We start from the raw sequence: 22,329 nt of genomic DNA, 5'->3' as shown, positions 1-22,329 counted from the left end.
TTCTGAAAAATCTTAACCCAAAATTGTCAAGCCAACTGAAATATCGCTCACCACATCCGAGTCTCCATAGAAGGCGGCCAGATCGAGAGGCGTTCGTCCGTTTTTATCAGCATGGTCCGTCGCGGCACCCCGTTCCACCAAGCAACGGACCACAGACAGATGTCCTTTCAAACATGCCCAGCTGAGCGCAGTGAGACCCTCCTTATCCATAAGATCCATAGACGCACCTACAAATACACAAAAGACATGAGGTACAGTATGTTTGATGCAAGCTTCATAAAACTGCCCCTTTGTGTCATAAAGGTGTATATCATGTACCCTGAGCCATTAGGAACTCCGCCGTGTCCAGGTGTCCTTCTGAGGCGGCCATCATGAGCGGAGTACGGCCTTGTTTATCAGCCAGGTTTACGTCTGCTCCATGCAACACCAACAGATCCACAATCTGAAAGACAAACATGAAGACAAATCTTAAATGGACAAAGCTGGAAAAAGTGAAAATGACATGTGAAGGCCAAGTATGGTAACATACTCAGAATTTGTCCACTGCATTTAACCCATCCATTAAGTTAGTCCACACACACACACACACACACACACACACACACACACACACACACACACACACACACACACACACACACACACACACACACACACACACACACACACACACACACACACACACACACACACACACACACACACACACACACACACACACACAAAGCTGTGGTGAGTGGACCTCTGTCCCCCCATAAGAAAAAATTGTGCTTTTTATTGTTAAATTCATCAATCTGGTGCACTTTGAGAGTTCAAAATTAAAAGTTCCAACCCATATTCAGTGTGCAAATTAAATAAAGACAAATTCAAACCTCATTTAGTTACAGTGTCTGTTTACATTACACTACTACATAATAATAGTTATAATATTATAATATTAATCCCATGATAGTAATAGCCATATATTGTGAAACAAATGTAATAGAAATAAATGAAACTCATAATTTTGTACTAATTTCTATACTTGAATGAGTAAATCTTTTTATACTTCACATTAAAGATGTGATTGGGCCAGCCCAGTGTCAATCAAGAAAAGAACCAATGGGCCGCTGATCTACGCGTTTCTTGGGGTGTCAGAAAAAAAACTAACGCTGACTTTTTTTGACCAATGCATTACACCGGCACTAACCCAGCGCCGCCAATTAGGCAAAACAAAACAAAACGAATGGGGCGCCGAAGTACGAGTTTTATGGGCCGTTAAGACAAAAAAAAAGAAAAAAAAGTATGAGATATATCGGCCCGTCGGCCCACCGGGAATATCCCGGTAGTCCCCATGGCCAGTAGCCTAACGTTACATGCCTGGACGTCACACAATCCTACCTGTAACCTGGCTGTTGCCTTTCACCATCCACTTATTTAGCTGCTGTCGCATCAATTGACATGCCATCTCATTTTCCCTCTTTCCTTTTTTATTTTTAGCCCCCGACAGCTTTTTTGCTTTATCCATCTTTTTCGATGACAACTCACGACTCACGGCGCCTGCGCCCGCTCGCAATATCACCCCCCCTTCTTCTATGTCAAAATTCTATGATGGAATCTTAGGAGGGCGCCTACTCTATATAACATTGAGGAAATGCAGAAATTATTTAGAAACGCACAACAGCAGCTACATATAGAAAATACCCCCCCAATTTTTTTAACCCCCCCCCCCCCCCCCCCCCATCGCTTTGGGTGCTGCGCCCCTATGCGCATACCCACTTTTTGTGCCACTACACACACACACACACACACACGGAGCAGTGGGCAGCCATTTTGCAGTGATAATCATATCAATTACCTGCCAGTGCCCTTGCCGCACAGAGCAGAAGAGTGGCACTACCCCTCTCCGATTGGGCTGTGCCACAGCAGAGCCCTGTTCCAACAGCAGCCGGCAGACATCCAGCTTCCCTCGCCCTGCTGCTGCTGACAGTGCTGAGGAGAAGAGCAGGACAGACCTGTCAATCATCAGCTACCTGTCTAGACAGTCAAGTCACCTTTATTTATAGCGCTTTATACAATACAGAGCGTTTCAAAGCAGCTTCACAGTGATAACAGGAAAATGATGCATTTCGGCAGTTGTTCAGATGAAGTTAGTTCAGTGTTGATTCGGTTCCGTTGAAAAGATCATCAGTTATTAAATTAGTTTATTTCATCTATAAAGGAGCTCTGCAAGAAATGTCATCGTCCAGCTCAGCTCATACAACAGAGTCAGGGACAGTCAGACAGCATTTTAAAGCTCAAACAGAGCACATTATATGCTTTCTTCACACAGAAAGCAAAGCCAAATGGCAATGCGATTGCAAGAGGAATGTTAAAAATGTTTCATTCAACATGCCTCAAGTATTGCAGTACAAAGAAAGGGAAGGAGGTTTCGTATATGATTTGCTATGATACGATCAAGTTTACACAGCACTTTAAAGTTTATTTTAAAGTTTAGCATATCTTTATAAACTTTTTGAAGCGTTAAAATGGTAGTTATGTGGACTGTCAATGTGTCCGGTTTCATTAAAAATATCTTCATTTGTGTTCTGAAGATGAACGAAAGTCTTAAATGACAGATGTTTTTTTTTGGGTGAACTAACTTTAAGTACACAGTCTTGTACCTTTGTCTTTTTTCTGATTCAATTTTTTGCTTCTAATCAAACTTTGTACAGTTGTGATTCTTCCCATAACTGGTTGGTTTGGTTCATGGCTTATATCTCTTAAATGAAGACTTTAAAACTCTCTATGGCAAAAATTAAAAGGAAAAATACTTCCCGAACCAAAGCTGAAAAAAAAGTGATTGATCTAAACAGTGAATGTACAGTGCTCCAAATCAGCTACTTTAGGATCTCATGTCAATAAGAATGTATATTTTAGTATACAATTATTTAATAAAGAGTGTAAGAGTGAAGCTTTACCCGTCTCGCCCCACAGGGTATCAAAGCTGTTAATGTGCGCACGTTGAGTGTCCTCTTCATCCCTCTCAGGCAAGTCCAAGAGATAAGATACAATCTTAAAGACATAGACACAGTTAGTAGCTAGCAAGAAGCATGCTGGAAATAATGAGACACCAGCAGGGCATTACCTCAGTGTAACCCATGCTCGCTGCTGCTATAAGGGCCTGCTGTACCGCGAGGCTCTTGTTGAAGGACACAGGCTGTGGCGATGTCTGTTGCTCAGTCTGAGCGTCTGCTTGTGTCTGTTGTCCCGACTCTTCTGGAGTCTCGTCCTGCTCCTCCTCCTTCTGCTCGGACTCCTGTGGTGTCTGCACTGAATCCTCCTGTTGCTCAGGGCTGGACGGCTGTGATTCCAGAGGCGTGGCCTGAGTAGGAGAGGGCGTGGCTTCTGGTGGTGTGGGGGAGGGCGTGGCCTGTGTTGGGGAGGGCGTGTCTTGTGACTGTGTAGGGGACGGGGTCTGGAGGTGTGCTTGGCCCCAGTCGTTCTGAATGAGGAACTTCACCACCTCCAGGTGTCCCCTAAGAGCGGCGTGCACTAGTGCACACTGACCATGCTTGTCCGAGTGGTCCAGCTATGGAGAGGACAAACACACACACAAATATTACTCAGCAAGGTGTGATGCGAACTGAGGACACAAAAGCCAAAATCGTAAGCTTATATCTGATTGACTGGCTTAATGAAATTTCCATGAATCATAGATGGATTTTTTATTAGTCCTACAGGCAAAAAAAAGAGCATTTAAGAGCTTTTGTTTGTGATTATAAAACGGATAGTTCTGGTCCTTCATTCTGATTGGTTCGAAGCCGTTGTAAATTACTCCACAAACACCAGTGTTGTGTGTAACGAGTTACAAGTAACTTGAGTTACGTAATCAGATTACTTTTTCAAGTAACTAGTAAAGTAACGCATTACTTTTAAAATCTACAACAAAATATCTGAGTTACTTTTTCAAATAAGTAACGCAACCTACTTTGTTTTCCTATTTATTGACTGACTGACAGCTCTCTTGTCCTCATGTTGAGACAAATCGAAGTGCAGAGGCGTTGTGTGTATGTGTGTGTGTGTGTGTGTGAACATGATGTTTATTGTAGTTCTAGACTAAATGTGAGCATTTACTCATCTCACTTGCACACAAAAAAGATTCAATATTCCTTGAAATGAATAAAATCAGTGAAATGCAGAATCAGAATACTATGCAAACCTCCAATAACTAAATATGTTAAATAAAACTTAAATCTCTAAATAAATCTCACTTTATTGACCAATGTATTTGCTTCAGACCTTCGATGATTCAGTTCAACCATAAGCAAAAATGACTATAGATTTGTTTAGTTTTTATTGGTAAATTAAGCGTATAAGGGTCCTATTCTTCAGTTATCCAGAATAACAGCAGCTGAAGGTTTGTTTGAGCGACACCCTCCACTGTACAGTACAGAATCTGCATTTCCTTCATTATTTTTTCACTTTTAGTGTGAAAGGGTCTTTACATTTGCCCAAAAATATAAATATAAAAATATAAACACACACCTGTGACCGCATTACATTAGTATTACTGTATTAGACATTCTTTGTTGCTGCATGTGTTGCTTGGCAACCTCTTTGGAACTACATTGCTTGGCGGAGGAATAAATGTGTTATAACGTTATATTTTTTTGTTGCTGGTGTTTATTTTATGAATAAAATAAATATTGAAATAAATATTTTTATGGAATAACCGTTTTATAAAAGCAATAAGCCCTTTGAAGCCGTGTTTTACAGTGAATTTAGAACAGCTACACGTAAAACACGGCTTTGTGGGGCTTATTGCTTTAGTTTACACCAAAGATTCACGACGAGATGAGCTAAAACTTAGAGATGTAGCTTACTTGAAAAATAATATGGTTTCAGGTTTGCAACATTTTAACACCGTCAGTGCATCTGAAATCTATATAGAATGAATATGGGTAGTATGAATGTTATCTGGATGTACTACATCCGCCATGTTGTTACGGTCACGTGACCTACCAGCGTCAGTTGCATCGCTTCACTGTCATTCACAAATCCTCTCCCGTGGCCTCATGGGATAGTAAAGTGTCCATTTAAGTAGTAGATCAAGATGGCACTTTTTTTTCTCTGAATACACTCTAAAAAATGCTTAGTAGTTTTAACCCAATTTTGGGTCAAATATGGACAAACCCAGCCATTGGGTTTAATGTTTAAATTGCATTTCCAAGGTTTGGGTTTGTCCATATTTGACCCAAAATTGGGTTAAAACAACCCATCATTTTTAGAGTGTACAATGTATTTGGACACTATGTTGGCGTACTGTTTTTCACATACAATATATTAGGGAAGTAGCTATATAATTTTCAGATGCAGGATGCAAACATTTGTCAGACTGTTGTCAGAAGTAGCACAAGTGCAAGGAGTGCATCAGAAACAGAACAGGCCATCCGTTTACTTGTGTTTACTCTGTCGCTCATGTCTGGTGTTGACAGGCTATAAAACCTTCTAGTTTACAACAAAGCGATTAGTTGAAACGGTGTATCGTTTCCATAGCGATGACTCATTACTTCAGTTCCATCAGCTTTCTGTTGCGCGCAGCTGTCAGACGTCCAGTGTAAGCGACTTAGCGTCTAGCATCCAGGCACGAAATTAAAACAAACCAGACAATAAAGAAAAATCCATCAGTTTTTGGAATAATTAATGAGAATCGGTCTTGTTTGCTGATTGGCTGCTGTTTGTGATAAGCTACGTAATTAAAGTTTGAATGTCAAATTTCTAATTGTCAAATTTTCTGTTGCATTTGCTTATAAATATAATTGCTATTCACATGGCTTTTTTTTTACTCCCTGGGAAACGAATAATATTCCAACCATCCAGTCTAATCAAATCTGTTACTTGGCATTAATAATAATACCGTACTTATTATTATTACTTAATCATATTGGTGTAACAAAATGTAAAATAATAATATAATATATAATGAATTGAAGATAAATATAATTTGATATTACATTTTTAAATCTACAGTATATTCAATTTGTAAAGCATTTTTTCAAGTGGACTGTCTAACAACACCGTAAGCAGCTTCAGTGCAGTTAGTCATGTTTGATTGTAGATTATACTGTAGGTAACTATCATTTTAAATGCTTCTAGGGGTGTAACGGAAGTCACGGTTCAGTGAATATACAGTCAGACGACAAATACAGTCAGTCACAGGCGATCCACACTCCAGAAGGGGGCGCACTCAGTAATGCAATGCTGTTTGCTAACCACCACAACAGGAAAAAGAGCAGAAGAAGAAGAGACGATCTACGCACCAACCATAAACAAGAGTTCAAGTGCTTACTAGTAGTCTATATGCTTAATTTTGATTCAATTTTGTGACGCACTCCACAAACTTCTCGGAAAGGAAACCGGGACGGCAGAAAGCAGTATCCTGTTTGTTTTCTTTATTTTACAAAAGCACAACATTTTGTTTTTATTGTGAGTGTACACAAATAAAAATACAGTTTCGAATGATGTCTTACTCTAATCTGTATGACCACAAATGATGAAGTATTTGGAATATAGATGTAAGATTGGTCTTGTTTTAAAGAAGACATTTGGCAGATTTTTGTAGAAGTGAAATAAATTAAGTTATAGAAGTTTGAGTTTATGAAAATGTACAATGTTAAAAATTGTATTATTCAGATTTCATATAAAATATATATTTTCAAAACCTGGTGGACTCAAAAAATGCAAAATAATCAATGCCAAAAATCTGAACAAGTTGTGTTTCAAATTTTAGGTTGATATCTCAAAAAAATAAGCTTTCAGTGAGATTTAGTTTGGGCGCAGTACCACACTTTTCCACTAGTTGACATTACTGCCCAAGGGGGCCTCCATTTCCATATGTTGTTTGAGTGATCTGCACCATTTTTTTTTTTTTTTACAACCATTATTTAATACAATTTATGAAGTAGACATGCTATTCAGAAGTAGTATTGGAAGTTTGGCAGATTTTGAAATGAATTCAACCTCTAAGAAACACAAAAAGAACACGTTTGTGCATTATAGCTCGCTGATGGTGATCACAAATGGTGAATCTATTATTATTTTCTTTATATTTAAAACATTTTCAGACGTTTTTTTCTAAAAGAATTGAATGGATGCTATCTTTTGAACTCTTGGCATGAAAACAAACTGAGGTTTCTACCATTCTTTCATGATTTTTCATGTTCATCACTATTTCAAAATAAAAGTCTGAACACGCCTTAGGAGTATGACAATATTCTTGTTGCAAATTGATAAATTACGACTCCATTTTGAAAATCACCAAATATGTAAACTAGAGATTGTAAGCTTTCAAATGATATATAGTTTGTCAAGATTAGTTTAAGTTTAGTATAGGATATTACTGTTTTAAATATGTAATAGCTGTGGATGCCATGGGTTAATGCTTGATACACTAAAGACTGTTCTGTAGCAACTACCTCAGGGGACTAAATGCTGCTAGTTGGAACAAACTGTAATTTGCACCACTGTCTGTTCAAAATACATAAAAAGAAACCTAGCATTGGGGATTTGTTGCTTTTTCCTGTTGTGACCCCAAATCCTGAGGTACATACCGAACAGTGACTTCTGTGTACCGTTAGACCACTAGTAGCTTGACCAGCAATATGATAAGCAAGTTACAAGGTTTTTAACACTGAGTACTCAATCTTAGAAACCCAACAGCATTTATTGTGCATAAAGTATAAATCTCGTACCTTTGCTTTCCTCTTGCAGAGGGCGGTAACTATCCCCAGGTGTCCAGCGGCGGCCGCGTATCCCAGAGGAGTGAGACCGCTCTCGGATGCCGAGTCCACGCTGGCACCGTATTCCAGCAGCAGGTTCACCATGTCAGCGTAGCCCAGGTGAGCGTGCACACACAGCACCGGAGCGTTGTTCAACACCTCCGTACGATAGTTCAAATTAGCGCCGCCCAACATCAGCAGCCGCGACACCTAAAGAACAATTCAAGTGCTCATATTATGCTCAATTATAATTCGTTTTGTGAGTTCCAAGAATATATTTAAACGATTTAAAGTTAAAAAAAAATGATAACACTTTACAATAATGTCTCATTAGTTAAGATTAGTTAACTACTTTAGTTAACATGAGTTAAGAATGAACAAGACTTCTACAGCATTTATTAATCTAAATTAATATTAATTTCAACATTTACTAATACATTATTAAAATCAAAAGTTTTTTTGGTTTAACATTAGTTAATGCACTGTGAACTATATGAACAAACAATCAACGACTGTATTTGTATTAACTAATATAAACAAAGATTAATAAATACTGTAACAAATGTTTTGTTCATTGTTAATTTATGTTAGTCCGGAGTGTAAAACTCTTGGACCTATTTTAAAGAGTCTATGCTGTGATCTTCACATGCTTTTGAAAATCCAGCATTTAGTAGATACTGATAAGTGCTTGTTGTCAAAGTTGTAAATCTGACGGCTTTCTTCTACTATGAGGGGGTTTGTCGTCACGATGGCTTTGTTTCCGGGCAGACTGGTAAAGAACGTGACACACTGGTCTCACGGAAATCCTGTAGATATCAACCAATCAGATGAAGACTTCGAAACTCCCCAAATGTTTCCAATTTTGTGGGCCTTATGCATCAGACGTGCAGCTAAAGGTCCATGAGCTGAAGCCATATTTATGATAACTGTGGTGTCAGTATTGGAAGTCCATACAATGGGCCCTATTTTAGCGATCTGAAACGCAAGTATTAAACACGAAACGCAAGTAACTTTGTGGGCGGATCTCGGGCGCTGTTGCTATTATACCGACGCAAATCTAAAATGTGTTGGTCTGAAGTAGCTTCATTATTCATAGGTGTGGTTTGGGCGTAACGTGAAATAAACCAATCAGAGCGTCATCTCACATTCCCTTTAAGAGCCGGCGCGCTTGTTCCATGGCGGATTGCTATTATAACGGCGGATTTGCCAGCGCACGCCAGGAGCGGTTTACAGCCGAGGAGACTGACGTTCTCGTCAGGGCCGTAAAACACAGAGAAGTGACATTGTATGAGGATGATGGGAGAAACCCACCCAAATTAGCTTCGGTTAAACAGGCGTATAATAATTTGGGTAAATGTGTAAGCTAGATTTATGCCTATTTTTTTCACATCTTCATGGTCACAACAATGATTTCCCTCGTGTGTTAATATTTTTCCTTGTAACAATGTATGATTTGCAAAAAGGAAAACTGCTGCGTCTGTTTAGATCAGAGAATCAAAGTGTATGCGCGTTGTTCACACGCTACATTATGGCCAAGCATGCGCCCTTAAAATAGCATATGACTAACGCTCAACGCGCCACTGTCTTTAGACTAGGTTTTTCCTGGTCAGTGGCGGTCTGGCGGAATTGTTTTCTGAAACTGCAAAATATCACCAGGGAACGTTTGCGCCGGAACACGCTCCTCTTTTCGCTGAATCGCCCCCGGAGCGCAAGTTAATTCCCTAATTTACCGACGTGCGTCTGTGGAGGGAAAAGTCCGTTGTGCGCGGTGCAGAATAGGAATGATACATGCGTCGGTGTACAAAGTCAATTGCGCTGGGTGCAAGATAGGGCCCAATGTTTTTTTTCCCTCACCGCGGAAAAAACATAACAGCGTCTCCTAAACATAGCGAAATCACTTACCCAAACGTTCTTTGAGTAAGCGATCAATGTGCAAATGAGTAACATGGTAACGTAGCTAAGTCACGAAAATAATAAAAGGACTACAAACGAGACGTTTCTTTTGGAGAGATTCACTCCCTTTGGATTTTGCAGATCATTTACAGCTACAGTATATACACACTGACTAAAGGAAAGCATAATAGGTGCCCTTTAAAGTAAACAGTAAATCCATAATGTTGGTTTTAGAGTAAGAAACAAATGTAAGATCTGTAAAGTGGTGCAGTACCTTTATGTTAGGTGTGTAAAGGTTTCTGAGTGATGAAAGCGCTGTAGATAAACTCTCGGTACTGTATGACACCCACAGTCCTTGCAAGATGGATGAAGAAACCCCGACCTTCTTACTCAGGCCCTACAGTATGATACAATAATGGGACAAAAAGCCTTAATGCATGAAAGCATTAGCTGTAAAATATGAGCATTATGGTGATCTATTATTACATCCTTGCATAACACTCTTACCTTGAATATGTGTGCTTTCAGTATATGGTGACCCAGTTCAATTGTCTGCTGTCTATTTAGTTTGTTTTCTTGTCTGGAGAACCAGAAAGCCAGAAGAGTATGGCCATTCCTTCAAAAAAACCAAACATGTAAGAAACATAAAAAACTTCAAGCTACAGTTCTCAGAAAACATCATAATATTCTCATAGATCAACCTTTTCCACTGGTATAAAAGTTGTTAGAATCAGATTATCATTCTCACACTTTGATTTAGGTGAACATCTTAAAGGCCCGGTTTCACAGACAGGGTTTAGATTAAGCCAGGATTAGGCCTTAGTTCAATTAGGACATTTAAGCAGCTTTTATAAACGTTCCTTAGGAAAAGACATTGCTGGTGTGAATATTGAGACAAAACAATGGAACTGACATATTTTAAGATCTGCCAGTGCAAGTTGCTCTTAGTTAAAACAGCTCAAACATGCATTTTAGTCTGGGACTAGACTTAAAGGGATAGTTCACTTTGAAATTAAATGTTGGTATGTTTTAGCTTACCTCAAGGGCATTCAAGATGTAGGTGTCTTTTTTTCCGCAGTAGTTTCAATTTAGATATTTTTAGGTCAAACCGTTCTTGTCTGTCAGTCATATCATGCAGGTCTATGGTCACTGTCTCAAAGAGCATGCACAGAGTCCAAATTAAAACAATTCCCCATCGTCCAAATTAAACAATTCCCCATCGTAAGTGCACATTGATGGCCTAAGACACGAAACGAGCGGTTTGTGTGAGAAAACGAACGGTATTTATATAGTTTTTACCTCTTGTAACACAGCCCCGTCCAAGTGATCTGAGGGCGCGGGCGCTTCTTGGTGTGTGACGTGTGCACAGACTGGTGCATAGAAGTATACATTAGATGTCGCCTCAAATACGGCAGTTAATTGGAACGAATGTCTTTAATGCGACATCTAGTGTATATCTATGCACCAGTCTGCGTACACGTCACACAGAAGGAAGCGCCCGCGCCCTCAGATCACTTGGACATGGCTGTGTTACAAGAGGTAAAAACTATATAAATACCGTTCGTTTTATCACACAAACCGCTCATTTCGTGTCTTAGGCCATCAATGTGTACTTACGATGGGGAATTGTTTAATTTGGACGATGGGGAATTGTTTTAATTTGGACTCTGTGCATGCTCTTTGAGACAGTGACCATAGACCTGCATGATATGACTGTCAGACAAGAACGGTTTGATCTAAAAATATCAAACTACTGCGGAAAAAAAGACACCTACATCTTGGATGCCCTTGAGGTAAGATAAAACATACCAACATTTAATTTCAAAGTGAACTATCCCTTTAAGCCTCCAGTGGATTGAATTTAAGGCCACAGAAAGTCTTAAATGGTATAATGTGTATATTGTTGGCTCTGTAACAAATAGCTTTTGAACCATTTAAAAATCAGCAAACCGGGTAAGTTTGTGCATTTATTTTCTTTTACTCGCCAAAGTCAATTTTTACTCGAATTCTGTATTTGAAGTAAGTTTTGTCAGACCTGGGATCGCAGAGGAACTTGGTCTTCTCTCCCTCCTCCCGCCATATGAGCCATTCTCTGAAGGAAGGGTGTACGAACATGCGCGTTCCATCCCGTCTCTTCACCAGGAACACCGACAGGTTCTCCAGCCTCTGCTGGAAGTCCTCCCAGTCCAGCATGCCCTTCACAGAGCTGGCGTTGATGGCCTGGTAGATCTGCTCGTCGGTCAGCGGGTGCAGGGAAGCCAGGGTCACGTTGAGCAACGGCAGGGCCCTTTCGAAGGACGACTGCGTTGGGAAGCGCATGTTACACTGCAGAAGGTACACTTCGGCTAGACTGACCGGGACCACCTTGTAGTTGGAGCTTTTGAGCACCAGGTAGCCGCGTTCGATCAGGTCAAAGGTGAGCTTCAGGTAAAGTAAAGAGCCCTGGCTGAGGGCCTTGAGGTGGGAACTGAGCTTGCCGAAGCTGGTGTTGTCCATCTTGCCGTTGAGGGAGATGTTGTTCTGGATCTCTGCACTGCTGTGGATGCGGTGGAGGATGTATCCCTGGAGATCGTGGTCGATGGCGTCGTTTTCCTCCAGGGCGTCCAGAGAGATTTGGTGGAAAGGGAGAGGTTTGGTGATTTCCTGGAAGGAAGAGGTGAGAGGTCGGTAACTTTCAAAAATCATGCTCGTATTAGATTTTGTCGCTGCTTTTTGGTGTTTTGAGTACAGGCAACATGCACAATGAAATTGTAAATGTTAATAATTTTTTTAATATCATGCTAAAGGAATAGTAAACACAAAAATTACAATTATTCACCATCATGTCGTTCCAAACCCATAAGACTTAGGTTTATCTTCAAAACATAAATGATAAGTGATAAATGATATATTTTTAATGAAACCTGAGAGGATTCTGTCCCTCCATTGAAAGTCCAGGCAACCAAAACTTATATGATCCATGTGATTCGAGCGGTTTAATCCAAGCCTTATGAAAAGATGCGACTGCTTTCTAAGATGAACAGATTTAATTCAGGCTTTTATTCTCAGAAACACACATACATAGAGCGATTCACACATGGTAAACATAGAAGCTTGAGCACGTGTCAAAAACTTGTGTTGAGCTACTCAATTCATAATGCATTTTTATAAAGCTTTTAACCTTAAAGTTTTGGATAACTGGACTTTCAATGAAGGGACAGAGACCTCTCAGGTTGTATTAAAACTTACTTAATTTGGGTTTTGAAGATTAACCAAAGTCATACAGGTTTGGATTGGAATGATATTGAGGGTGAAAAATGAGGAAAGGATTTTTATTTTTAGGCAAACTTAAATATTTAAAAACTAGTTAGTTTACTAAAACTAAAAAAATCTATTTATTTATTGATTCAATATTCCTATCATACACAGTGAATGCATTTATAGGTACAGCAACAACAAATATGTTTGAAGGGTTTACAAGCAGAACAATAACCAATGATGCAAAAACCCTCAGAAGAAAACATTTATACCTGTAATTTCGAAATGATTAAGTTTCAAAAGTTTCTAAATATGTCTATGTCATCATAACATCAGAAATCAACAGGGTTTGGGACAAAAATTCACAGAAATTGAAAAATGTCCATTGAATTCAAAATGTTAGGCAAAAATGCACCCATAATATTTATAACATCTGATATACACTACTGTTCAAACGTTTAAAGATGAGTTTTTTTTTTGTTTTTTTATAAATAAATTATTCTGCAAGGATGCATTAAATTGATCAAAAGTGCAGTAAAGAGATATACATTGTTACAAACATATAAATGCTGTATTTTTAAACTTTCTATTCAACAGAGGATCCTTGAAAATAGAACGAATCATGGTTTCCACAAACATATATATGCAGCAGCACAACTGTTTTCAACATTGATCATAATCAGAAATGTTTCTTGAGCAGCAAATCATCATATTAATTATATTAGAATAATTTCTGAAAGATCATGTGACACTGAAGACTGGAGTAATGATGCTGAAAATTCAGCTTTGATCAAAGGAATAAATTACATTTAACAATATATTACAATACAAAACAGTTATTTTAAATAATATTTCACAATATTAGTGTTTGACTATATTTATGATCAAAGTGTATAAATGTTTCTTTCAAAAAACATTACAAAAACTTACTGACCCCAAACATTTTGAACAGTGGTGTATTTTTTACTATTATATTTTCAGTCTAGGTATACATATTATCCCCTAATGTATGAGATTTAATTATTCAGACCCTGGATCACAAAATCACGAGTCGCACGGGTATATCTGTGGCAATAGCCAACAATACATTGTATGGGTCGAAATTATAGATTTTTCTTTTATGCCAAAAATCATTAGGATATTAAGTAAAGATCATGTTCCATGAAGATATTTTGTAAATTTCCTACCATAAATATATAAAACATGTATTTTTGTGAGTGAATGCTGCACAATCGTGAACATAAATGCACAACTTTAAAGGAGATTTTCTCAATGTTTAGATTTTTTTGCACCCTCAGATTCCAGATATTCAGATATCATATCTCGGCCAAATATTGTCCTATCCTAACAAACCATACATCGATGGAAAGCTTATTTATTCAGCTTTTAGGTGACGTATACATATCAATAAAAACCACTGGTTTTGTGGTCCAGCGTCACAAATTGTATACTGCATGTACAGATGACACACTATATCATTACACAATTAGAAAATATATGCCCTCATAAAGTTGTGAATCATTCCAGAGGGCAAATATAGTAAAAATGCACATGTTTACCTGCAGCGAGGTCCTGACAGTCACCACCAGTTTGAGCCAGACTGGAAACTTGTTGATGGTCTTGCAGAGGAAAGACACGATGGTGTCTCCATAGTCTGGTTTGTGGAACTCGGCCTCATTCAGACCATCGATGAGGATGATGAGGTCTTCATCCGGAGTGATCTTCCTCTCTGAGAAAAACAACAACATTCAAACTTTTACACACATTTTGCATCATTTTACATTCAAGATACAATTACAAAGTGGAATCTGGTCATGCGTTTGTTTCAGGGTTATTATAGTTAACTGAAACTAAAAAATAAGGTAACACTTTACAATAAGGTTTCATTAGTTCATGTATTAACTAACATGAACTAACCATTCGTTCATAAACATTAGTTAATGCACTGGGGTTTACAGTGCATTAACTAATGTTAACAAATACAACTTTTGATTATATTAATGTATTAGTAAATGTTGAAATGAACAAAGAGAAGTGCAGTTCATTATTAGTTCATGTTAACTAATGAAACCTTATTGTAAAGTGTAACCCAAATTATTATTTTTTTATAATATTTATATTCTATTCTATTTGTTAATTAAGTTAATATAATTACAGCTGTTGATTGTTTGTTCATAGTTCCCTAGTGAAAATGTATTACTAAATATACTACAAACCATTAACATATTCACTGACATATTGCTTGAGACTAACTGATAGAAATTTACATTTACATTTATTCATTTAGCAGACTCTAAGTTAGAATAGAGTATAATAGAGAATTTATAATAAATATTATAATTCAACTTTATTTGGAGTACTTCTTTATTGCACAATGCACATTTCTTGATATTAAGACTAAATGTGTTGTAATATCACTATTAGTAAGGATAGTACAATCTCTGTATAATATCAGTCTTTAAATACGAGATGTTTAAAGTGTACCTAAAGTATATTTGCAATAGTTCCACTTTAGCACAATCACATATTCTTAAGTATATCTTTAGTTGGACCTCAGCACTATTTCTGGAAAACTAAAGTACACTAAGTGCAAAATTAGTTTCAATTTAGGTAGCAATCTAGTAAATTAGTTAAGTATACCAATTTAGTAATTGCAGGGTATTTACATTACATACATAAATATGTATTTGTAGTATACTTAGCATAAAATAAATATATTTCAAATACATTTTAGTATATTTATGTTTCACTGGGGTTTACAGTGCAATAACTAATGTTAACAAATACAACTTTTGATTATATTAATGTATTAGTAAATGTTGAAATGAACAAAGAGAAGTGCAGTTCATTATTAGTTCATGTTAACTAATGAAACCTTATTGTAAAGTGTAACCAAAATTATTATTTTTTTTTACTTGAAATAAAGTAAAAAGTGAACTGAAATAAAATACAATTTAAACTGGCCAAGGCATCATTTTGCATTCTCATGCAATGATTTCTCATTCAGTGTAACTTGATGTACTTAAATAAAAATGAATAAGAACGATATAGACCTGACAAAAAGCAGCAAAATTACTAAAACTTTAATTAAAAATAGAAATAAAACCAATTTTAAAAATATGAATAAAAACTGTAATATTATCTGAATGACTATGCCTTGTCAAATTGCAAGTCCCTTTGTATGCATGAATGTAATGTGCACATGCCTTTATAAAGCGCCTCCAGAGGTTCGAGCACCCCTCGTCTGAAGGCGGTGGGGGGGTCCTGGACGCAGGAGCGCAGACTGAGCATGCTCTGTATGTGTGGCTCTTTCAACAGCAGCTCTCTGTACGCGGCGAGTTGTGGCGAGCGACACAGCAGTGCCGCCACGTTGTGCACAAACTCCGGCACCAGGCAGGTGTACGCGTTATCAGCCTGACAGTAGTGATACGCCACCACCTGCAGGGGGCAGCAAAGACAAGAGCGCAGGTTAGGCTGATCTAGGGACAGATTGCTATAATCACAAAACATAAACATTATAAAATGTTACTAATAATATCGATGTTTTAGATGATGATGTGGAACAACAGTACTCAGATGAAGAGCAGGAAAACAATATGCTGCTGCTGTAGTGCATGTGTGTTTGTCCCGTGAGAGAAATGAGTGCTGGATTGCGAACTTTTTCTCCCTCAGTTTGGAACGAGGCCCTGAAGAGCCTTTTATCAGGAGTTTCTGTGGGACGCCCATCTTTGAGACGTGCCTTTAATTGGTTCCATTAAAGCAGTAATTATTTTAATTAGTTGCTTTGCTTGATTTGAAGGGTAAAAAACTTGAGATTACACAGCATTTTCTGAGGTAGAGATAGTAAAAAAAAAAAAAGATTATGCCACTAAAAAGTATATAATCCACATTATTTTCTAAAGTAACACTGTCCAACAATGGCACCAGCAGATAAAGCTTCACAGAGAGGCTTTGTGTGACAAGTTTAAGAATCTGTTTAAGATCTGCTATGACCTAAGCTAACATCCGGTGACAGAACTAAGGTTAACGCCATTGTATCGGGCATTCAAGAGCAACATGATGATCAGTTTACTGATAAGATGTAATAGTTTCCAGTGTGAGGGAACTATCTTTCCTACTGAGGCTGTTTACACCTGGCATTAAGATGTGTTTTGGTCGATCGGATCACAAGTGGACGAGGGAGACACATACACGTTTATACCTGGGGTTTTAATCTGTCTCTTATATCCACTTTCAACCACTTCTGTCCTGACTTCTTTGAGGTGAGGGTCTATGGCCGGGTAAATGCATGGTTTTTTAGATCTTAGGACAAAATAAGCTCATACAATTTACATATGAACACGCCTGGAGACGACTGAAGAACACACAGAGAGCATCAGCTTTAGTTTCTGCTCTGACCAGCCGAACGCTGTGAGTGTGTGTTAGAAATCAGGAATGGAGAGAGAACATTGAGCTTCGGACGTTTTTCACGTCTCCAAACCAAACTTGGGTCTTAATGATGACAAAGTTGAAATCCCGTCTGGCTAGTGCGCTTCCCATAATGTTGACGCATTAGGTCAGTAGACGGAGAGTAGACGGTCTTTTGTGGCTGTTCGAACACATGAGCGTTATTATAAGCCCCCTTCACACAGCGCGTAGATCCCAGGAAATTGCCGTAAAATTTCTAAAGTGCCTTCTGTGTGAACGCAAACACGTCCCGGGATTGATGCCGGATGGGGACTTAGTAACATTGCCGGGATCAGTCCCGGAACGCGCCCTGTGTGAACAAAAGCCAGGACCCAATGCCGTAAGACTTGCTCTTAGAAGAAAGTTTGTGTTCGTCATCAACAAAGAAAGAACGAAAAAATGTCTGCAAACTAGAATGAAGCCGAGACCAGGAGCTCCTCACTATCCGCGCTGAAGCTGAGTGCGCTCGCCAGCGCTGTGGAACGGTACGCGGTGCGTTAGTGTCGACCGAATCCGGGAAAAAATGCTTGCGTGGTTTCTCGAGATCGAAAGCGCAAAAGTAGTAAACTTAAGACAATGCGTAAAAAAATCCACCAAGTGCACGACTACAATGGAAAGAGCGGAAGCGGAAGATTAGACTGGCCTTTCGTCACGTGTCTTTACGGGATGTGTGTGAACAGATCACTGGCAGTGTGAATGAACCAAAATTGAACGATCCCGGGACACATTATATGTGTATTTTCCAGAATCTCTTACGAAAGCAATCCGGTCGAATGTGTTTTCAACTACCTATGGAAGTGGTCGAAAGTGGACAAGCTCAAAATGTTTTAAACCTGTATTTAGCGTCGTCCACATCTTAATACCAGGTGTAAACAGGGCCTAAGAGTTAAACCATGAGTGAATATTTACATGTCTTTAGTTCTCATGACCAGGTGCTGCTTAAACCATTTGAGTTTCAATTATTTTTTAGGGACAAGCATTGCTAAATCTCTGTATTGTCTTTAGATACTTTGGTTAAGTGGTCACTTCTGAGGCTGTGTGTAAGGTCAACACCTGCCCACTGAATGCCTATAAAATACAGCCTTAGCCAGACTTGATGACTCATTCTCAATAAACAATCCTGCTAATACACCGAGTGTCCTGGTCTTCGCTTCGCCGCCTCTTACAGCAACAGTTTTATGGTGTGTTTCAGACTAAAATGTATTTAGTTTTTTTTCTTTTTGTAGACGGAGCAGGTAAATACTACATGAAACATGACATATTGATGGGAAAATTTTATTACAATGATTTTAATTGCAAATTTTTTGCGCTTGCACGAGAAACCTTGTGATCAATCAAAGAATGCAAAGTTTCTCAAGGGAACGCAAAACAAAGGTGCAAAGCTTTTCTGAGCAAATGCAAAGTTTCTCAAGGGAACACAAAAGCATTGTTTAGAAACGTAAAAGTTTTGCGAATAAATGCAAAGTTTCTAGGGGGCATGCAAAAGTTTTGCAAGCAGTATATTATATAATAATAATAGGGAAAATATTTCCTCCCATCTAATTTTTCCCTCCATCACTAAGGGCTCTATAGTTTACAGAAGTTTTTTTTTTTTCATCTTAGTCTGAATGGTCAAATCCAAGTATTTTTCTTTAATGTATAGACATTAATGCAACTCGAATGTAATAGCATGCTAATATAAACATAACACAAATTATATATTATAGAGCAAGAGGTTATGTTTTAACCTAAAAAAAATATACAGATTATATACATGTGCTCTAAAAAATTTTTGCATGCCAATCAGAAATGCTCCGCCTGTGAATCGCACATTGATTGGCTGACCAGTACAGGAGGGCGGGGTTTTGTAAAGAGGGCGTGTCATTGACGTTCACAAAACTGCTGACATCTAATCTTTCTAGCACATATTTTCCAGACATATTTATTGCACCTGAAATTGGAAGCATCAGTAGAAAAAAGGTATAAATCATCTCTGAATTGTATTTTCACTGAGAATAAAGCTACAGTGTTCAAAGGCAATCAGCACACTGTAGTGACACCATCGCTGCTCTGATTTCACCTTCATCTGTCCTGGTGTTCATTATTCAACACTTCTGAAATAAGCGTGAAGCAGAGAGAGCAGGAGCCCAGAGCTGCTCATTACTCAGCAGAACTTACAGAGAGACGCACATAATTACTCAGACTAAGCCAGACTAGATGGCAGCCTTTGGCACTTCTGACGGCTCAAGAGTTTCATGCTTACTGCATTTCAGTATATATATATATATATATATATCATCTTATTAGTTATGACACCAACATTTTAGATATCCACAATTCTCTATTCCAATTTCGATACTACAGCTAAAACTCAGACACGTAACAGTAGTTTTCAGATAGAAACATTGAGTATAGTCTTTACTGTATAAATTAAACCGATTAATCCTTAATGTTATACAAATGTTAGTCAGTAAAGAGCAGTGAATGATTTTCTTTGTCCTTTGTTGTTTGATTAACATTAAATACACAGCATCAGAAATATTAGGCTGCTAAAGCATGGATCCAATACACTGATACACATCTTTCTCTAAAGTTTACGTTCACGTAAGACATAACCGACTATGCTTTACCGCCAACACAAGCATTTATTTATTTATTTTTTGTGAATTTGTCCGTTCAAGTGAGACACAGCTTTCTGGGCGCACGATTCTGATGTTTGCGCACAAAAAAACCTTTCCACACAGCGCATAATGAATTGAGTTCCCTTTTGTGTCTTCTTAAGCATAAATATTTAAATGACCCAGACTTACACTTTTAGGACAATGTTCTGAGAGTCATTCACGTTTTTTACGTTCTCTGTTCTCAAGACATTGCATTGTTAGAATTCATAAAAATTTAACATTGTTTGCAATGCAGGAAAGTGGAGTATATTGTAAATTTTAACATTACAAATGTTTTGTTAATGGTTATGGTTATTTGTGATTTAATAGCCTACTTATTTAAAACAAATGTCTAGAGCGTGACATTAGATCCTGTCACTGATATTCGTTGCAGAGTGAAGTAATCACACCTTTAATGATGGCTCATTAAAGTTTAATAGTGGACAAGTGCAAGGTTTCTGAAATTAATAAACATAAAAACATAAAAATATCAATATGATATATATATATATATATAGGTGAAACTTGAAAAAATTGAATATCATGCTTATAACTTATAAATATATAAGTTAATTTATTTCAGTAATTCAATTGAAAAGGTGAAACTAATATATTATATAGACTCATTACATGCAAAGTGAGATATTTCAACCTTTATTTATTATAATTTTGATGATTATGGCTTACAGCTTATGAAAACCTTTTACTTTTGCACGATATTCAAATTTTTCGAGTTTCACCTGTATATATATATATATATATATATATATATATAAAAGTGACAGTAAAATATTTTTAGTTCAAAGAAATGCTCCTCTTTTGAACTTTCTATTCATCTAAGAATCCTGAATAAAATGTATCACGGTTTCTACATAAAGCAGCACAACTGTGTTCAACATCGATAATTATAAGAAATGTTTCTTGAGCAGCAAATTAGCATATTAGAATGATTCCTGAAGGATCACGTGACATGAGAAAACAGTTATTTTAAATTGCAATAATACTTCACAATATCACTGTTTCTACTGTATGTTTGAGGAAATGAATGCAGTCTTGGTGAGCATGCACGAGTGTGGTGCCACTCCTGTTCAGTTCACAGCTCAATGCATACTGCAGAGTCTTCTGTTACGGCAGCATTTAGAGGACTCAGAACAACCTGGTGATCAAGGTTGGCTAAAACGTAACCCACAATGTTGTTACCTCCTGAGGTCTTGCCCATGTTGAAATTAAAAGTCACTCATGCATTCTCACCAGGGCTGCATTTATTTTCGATTCAGTTTTTGATGTGCACTGTTGCCGCAGCTCTGCATGATAATTCAGTTTGACGTGCACTATTGTGGACTCTAGAGAAAGGATCTAAAAAAGCAAGAACATCAAACACCAGAAACAGCCCCTCAAGCCCCACAAGCTCCAAAAGAGCATTTAATGCGGTGTGATGGACTAACAGGGAAAGCCACGGCCAGATCCAGTGGCACACACACAGAATGCATCGCGAGATCAAACCACAGGTGGAGGAGATGATGGAAACATGAGATATCAGACGCAGAATCAAGACAGCCAGAGAGAGGATCAACCTTATTATTATACTAATTTACTCATACAAATGTTTTAAAAGAACTTAAACCATATACAGACGGGTAGAAAGTGAGAGTCGATTATTAATGCATTGACTTAACTAGATCTTTGAGCATGGCAAGGAAATTGCTTTCTGCCTGAATAAATATTTGATGAGGCTCAACGGCAAACTAACTTCTCTTTTTTAAACATATCTGCATAATGCAAAAGCTGAGAGCATGACAGCGAGCCCACACAGGTTAAGACGGGCCTTTTGTGTGTGTGTGGAAGCCATTCTACCGGTCAACGGGATCTATTGTGAGAAGATTGATGTGAGAACCCGTGTGTGTGTGTGTGTGTGTGTGTGTGTGTGTACCTGTGACGCAAGCCTCCTCATGGCCTCCTCCTGTCTCCTCCTCATTTCTGGAGTTCCAGGGCAGCTTCCTCCTCCTAGTGTACCATGGGAAGGCTGCGGTTGTGTGAGAGGGATGCCTTCTCCATCTGACCACACACACGAAAACAATGAATTATATGAGCATTGGAAAAACATGCTTGTAGCAACATTTCTGCAAAATAATATTACGCACTCTCAAAGTGAAATGTCCAGTTTTATCCAAAGCAGATGAACGTGAATCTGGCAATGTTTTATTACGATACATGTTGTTAGCATCGCGACAGTTCAGTTAAAGTTAAGGTTAATTCTCTATCATTTGTACCATCAACACTCAAACCTACACTAAACCGAACTGATAGTGTTAACAAAAGCAGATGTGAGATACAAACACATTCGCTGATGCAAATAAGAGCAAGAGCTGAGCTAC

The 22,329-nt window shown here is 38.1% G+C and overlaps 1 protein-coding gene across 1 annotated transcript in view; it reads right to left on the bottom strand.

Moving 5' to 3' along the window:
- tanc2b (tetratricopeptide repeat, ankyrin repeat and coiled-coil containing 2b) overlaps window positions 1-22,329 on the bottom strand; it is a 105,624-nt gene that overhangs the window by 8,412 nt on the left and 74,883 nt on the right. The window contains exons 8-19 of the mRNA XM_079594689.1: window positions 21,885-22,009; window positions 16,076-16,307; window positions 14,429-14,598; window positions 11,668-12,275; window positions 10,140-10,248; window positions 9,907-10,029; window positions 7,713-7,949; window positions 3,107-3,550; window positions 2,940-3,033; window positions 1,838-1,971; window positions 319-442; window positions 52-227 (exon numbers count right to left, since the gene is read on the bottom strand). Of these exons, the coding sequence (XP_079450815.1) occupies window positions 52-227; window positions 319-442; window positions 1,838-1,971; window positions 2,940-3,033; window positions 3,107-3,550; window positions 7,713-7,949; window positions 9,907-10,029; window positions 10,140-10,248; window positions 11,668-12,275; window positions 14,429-14,598; window positions 16,076-16,307; window positions 21,885-22,009 (2,576 nt within the window). The remainder of the gene's footprint in view (window positions 1-51; window positions 228-318; window positions 443-1,837; window positions 1,972-2,939; window positions 3,034-3,106; window positions 3,551-7,712; window positions 7,950-9,906; window positions 10,030-10,139; window positions 10,249-11,667; window positions 12,276-14,428; window positions 14,599-16,075; window positions 16,308-21,884; window positions 22,010-22,329) is intronic.

This window comes from Phoxinus phoxinus (genome assembly GCF_949152265.1).
Source record: "Phoxinus phoxinus genome assembly, chromosome: 21".
In the NCBI taxonomy this organism is placed as follows: domain Eukaryota; kingdom Metazoa; phylum Chordata; class Actinopteri; order Cypriniformes; family Leuciscidae; genus Phoxinus; species Phoxinus phoxinus.
The sequence above is the reverse complement of the archived record's forward strand: the minus strand, read 5'-3'. Positions and strand labels throughout refer to the sequence as shown.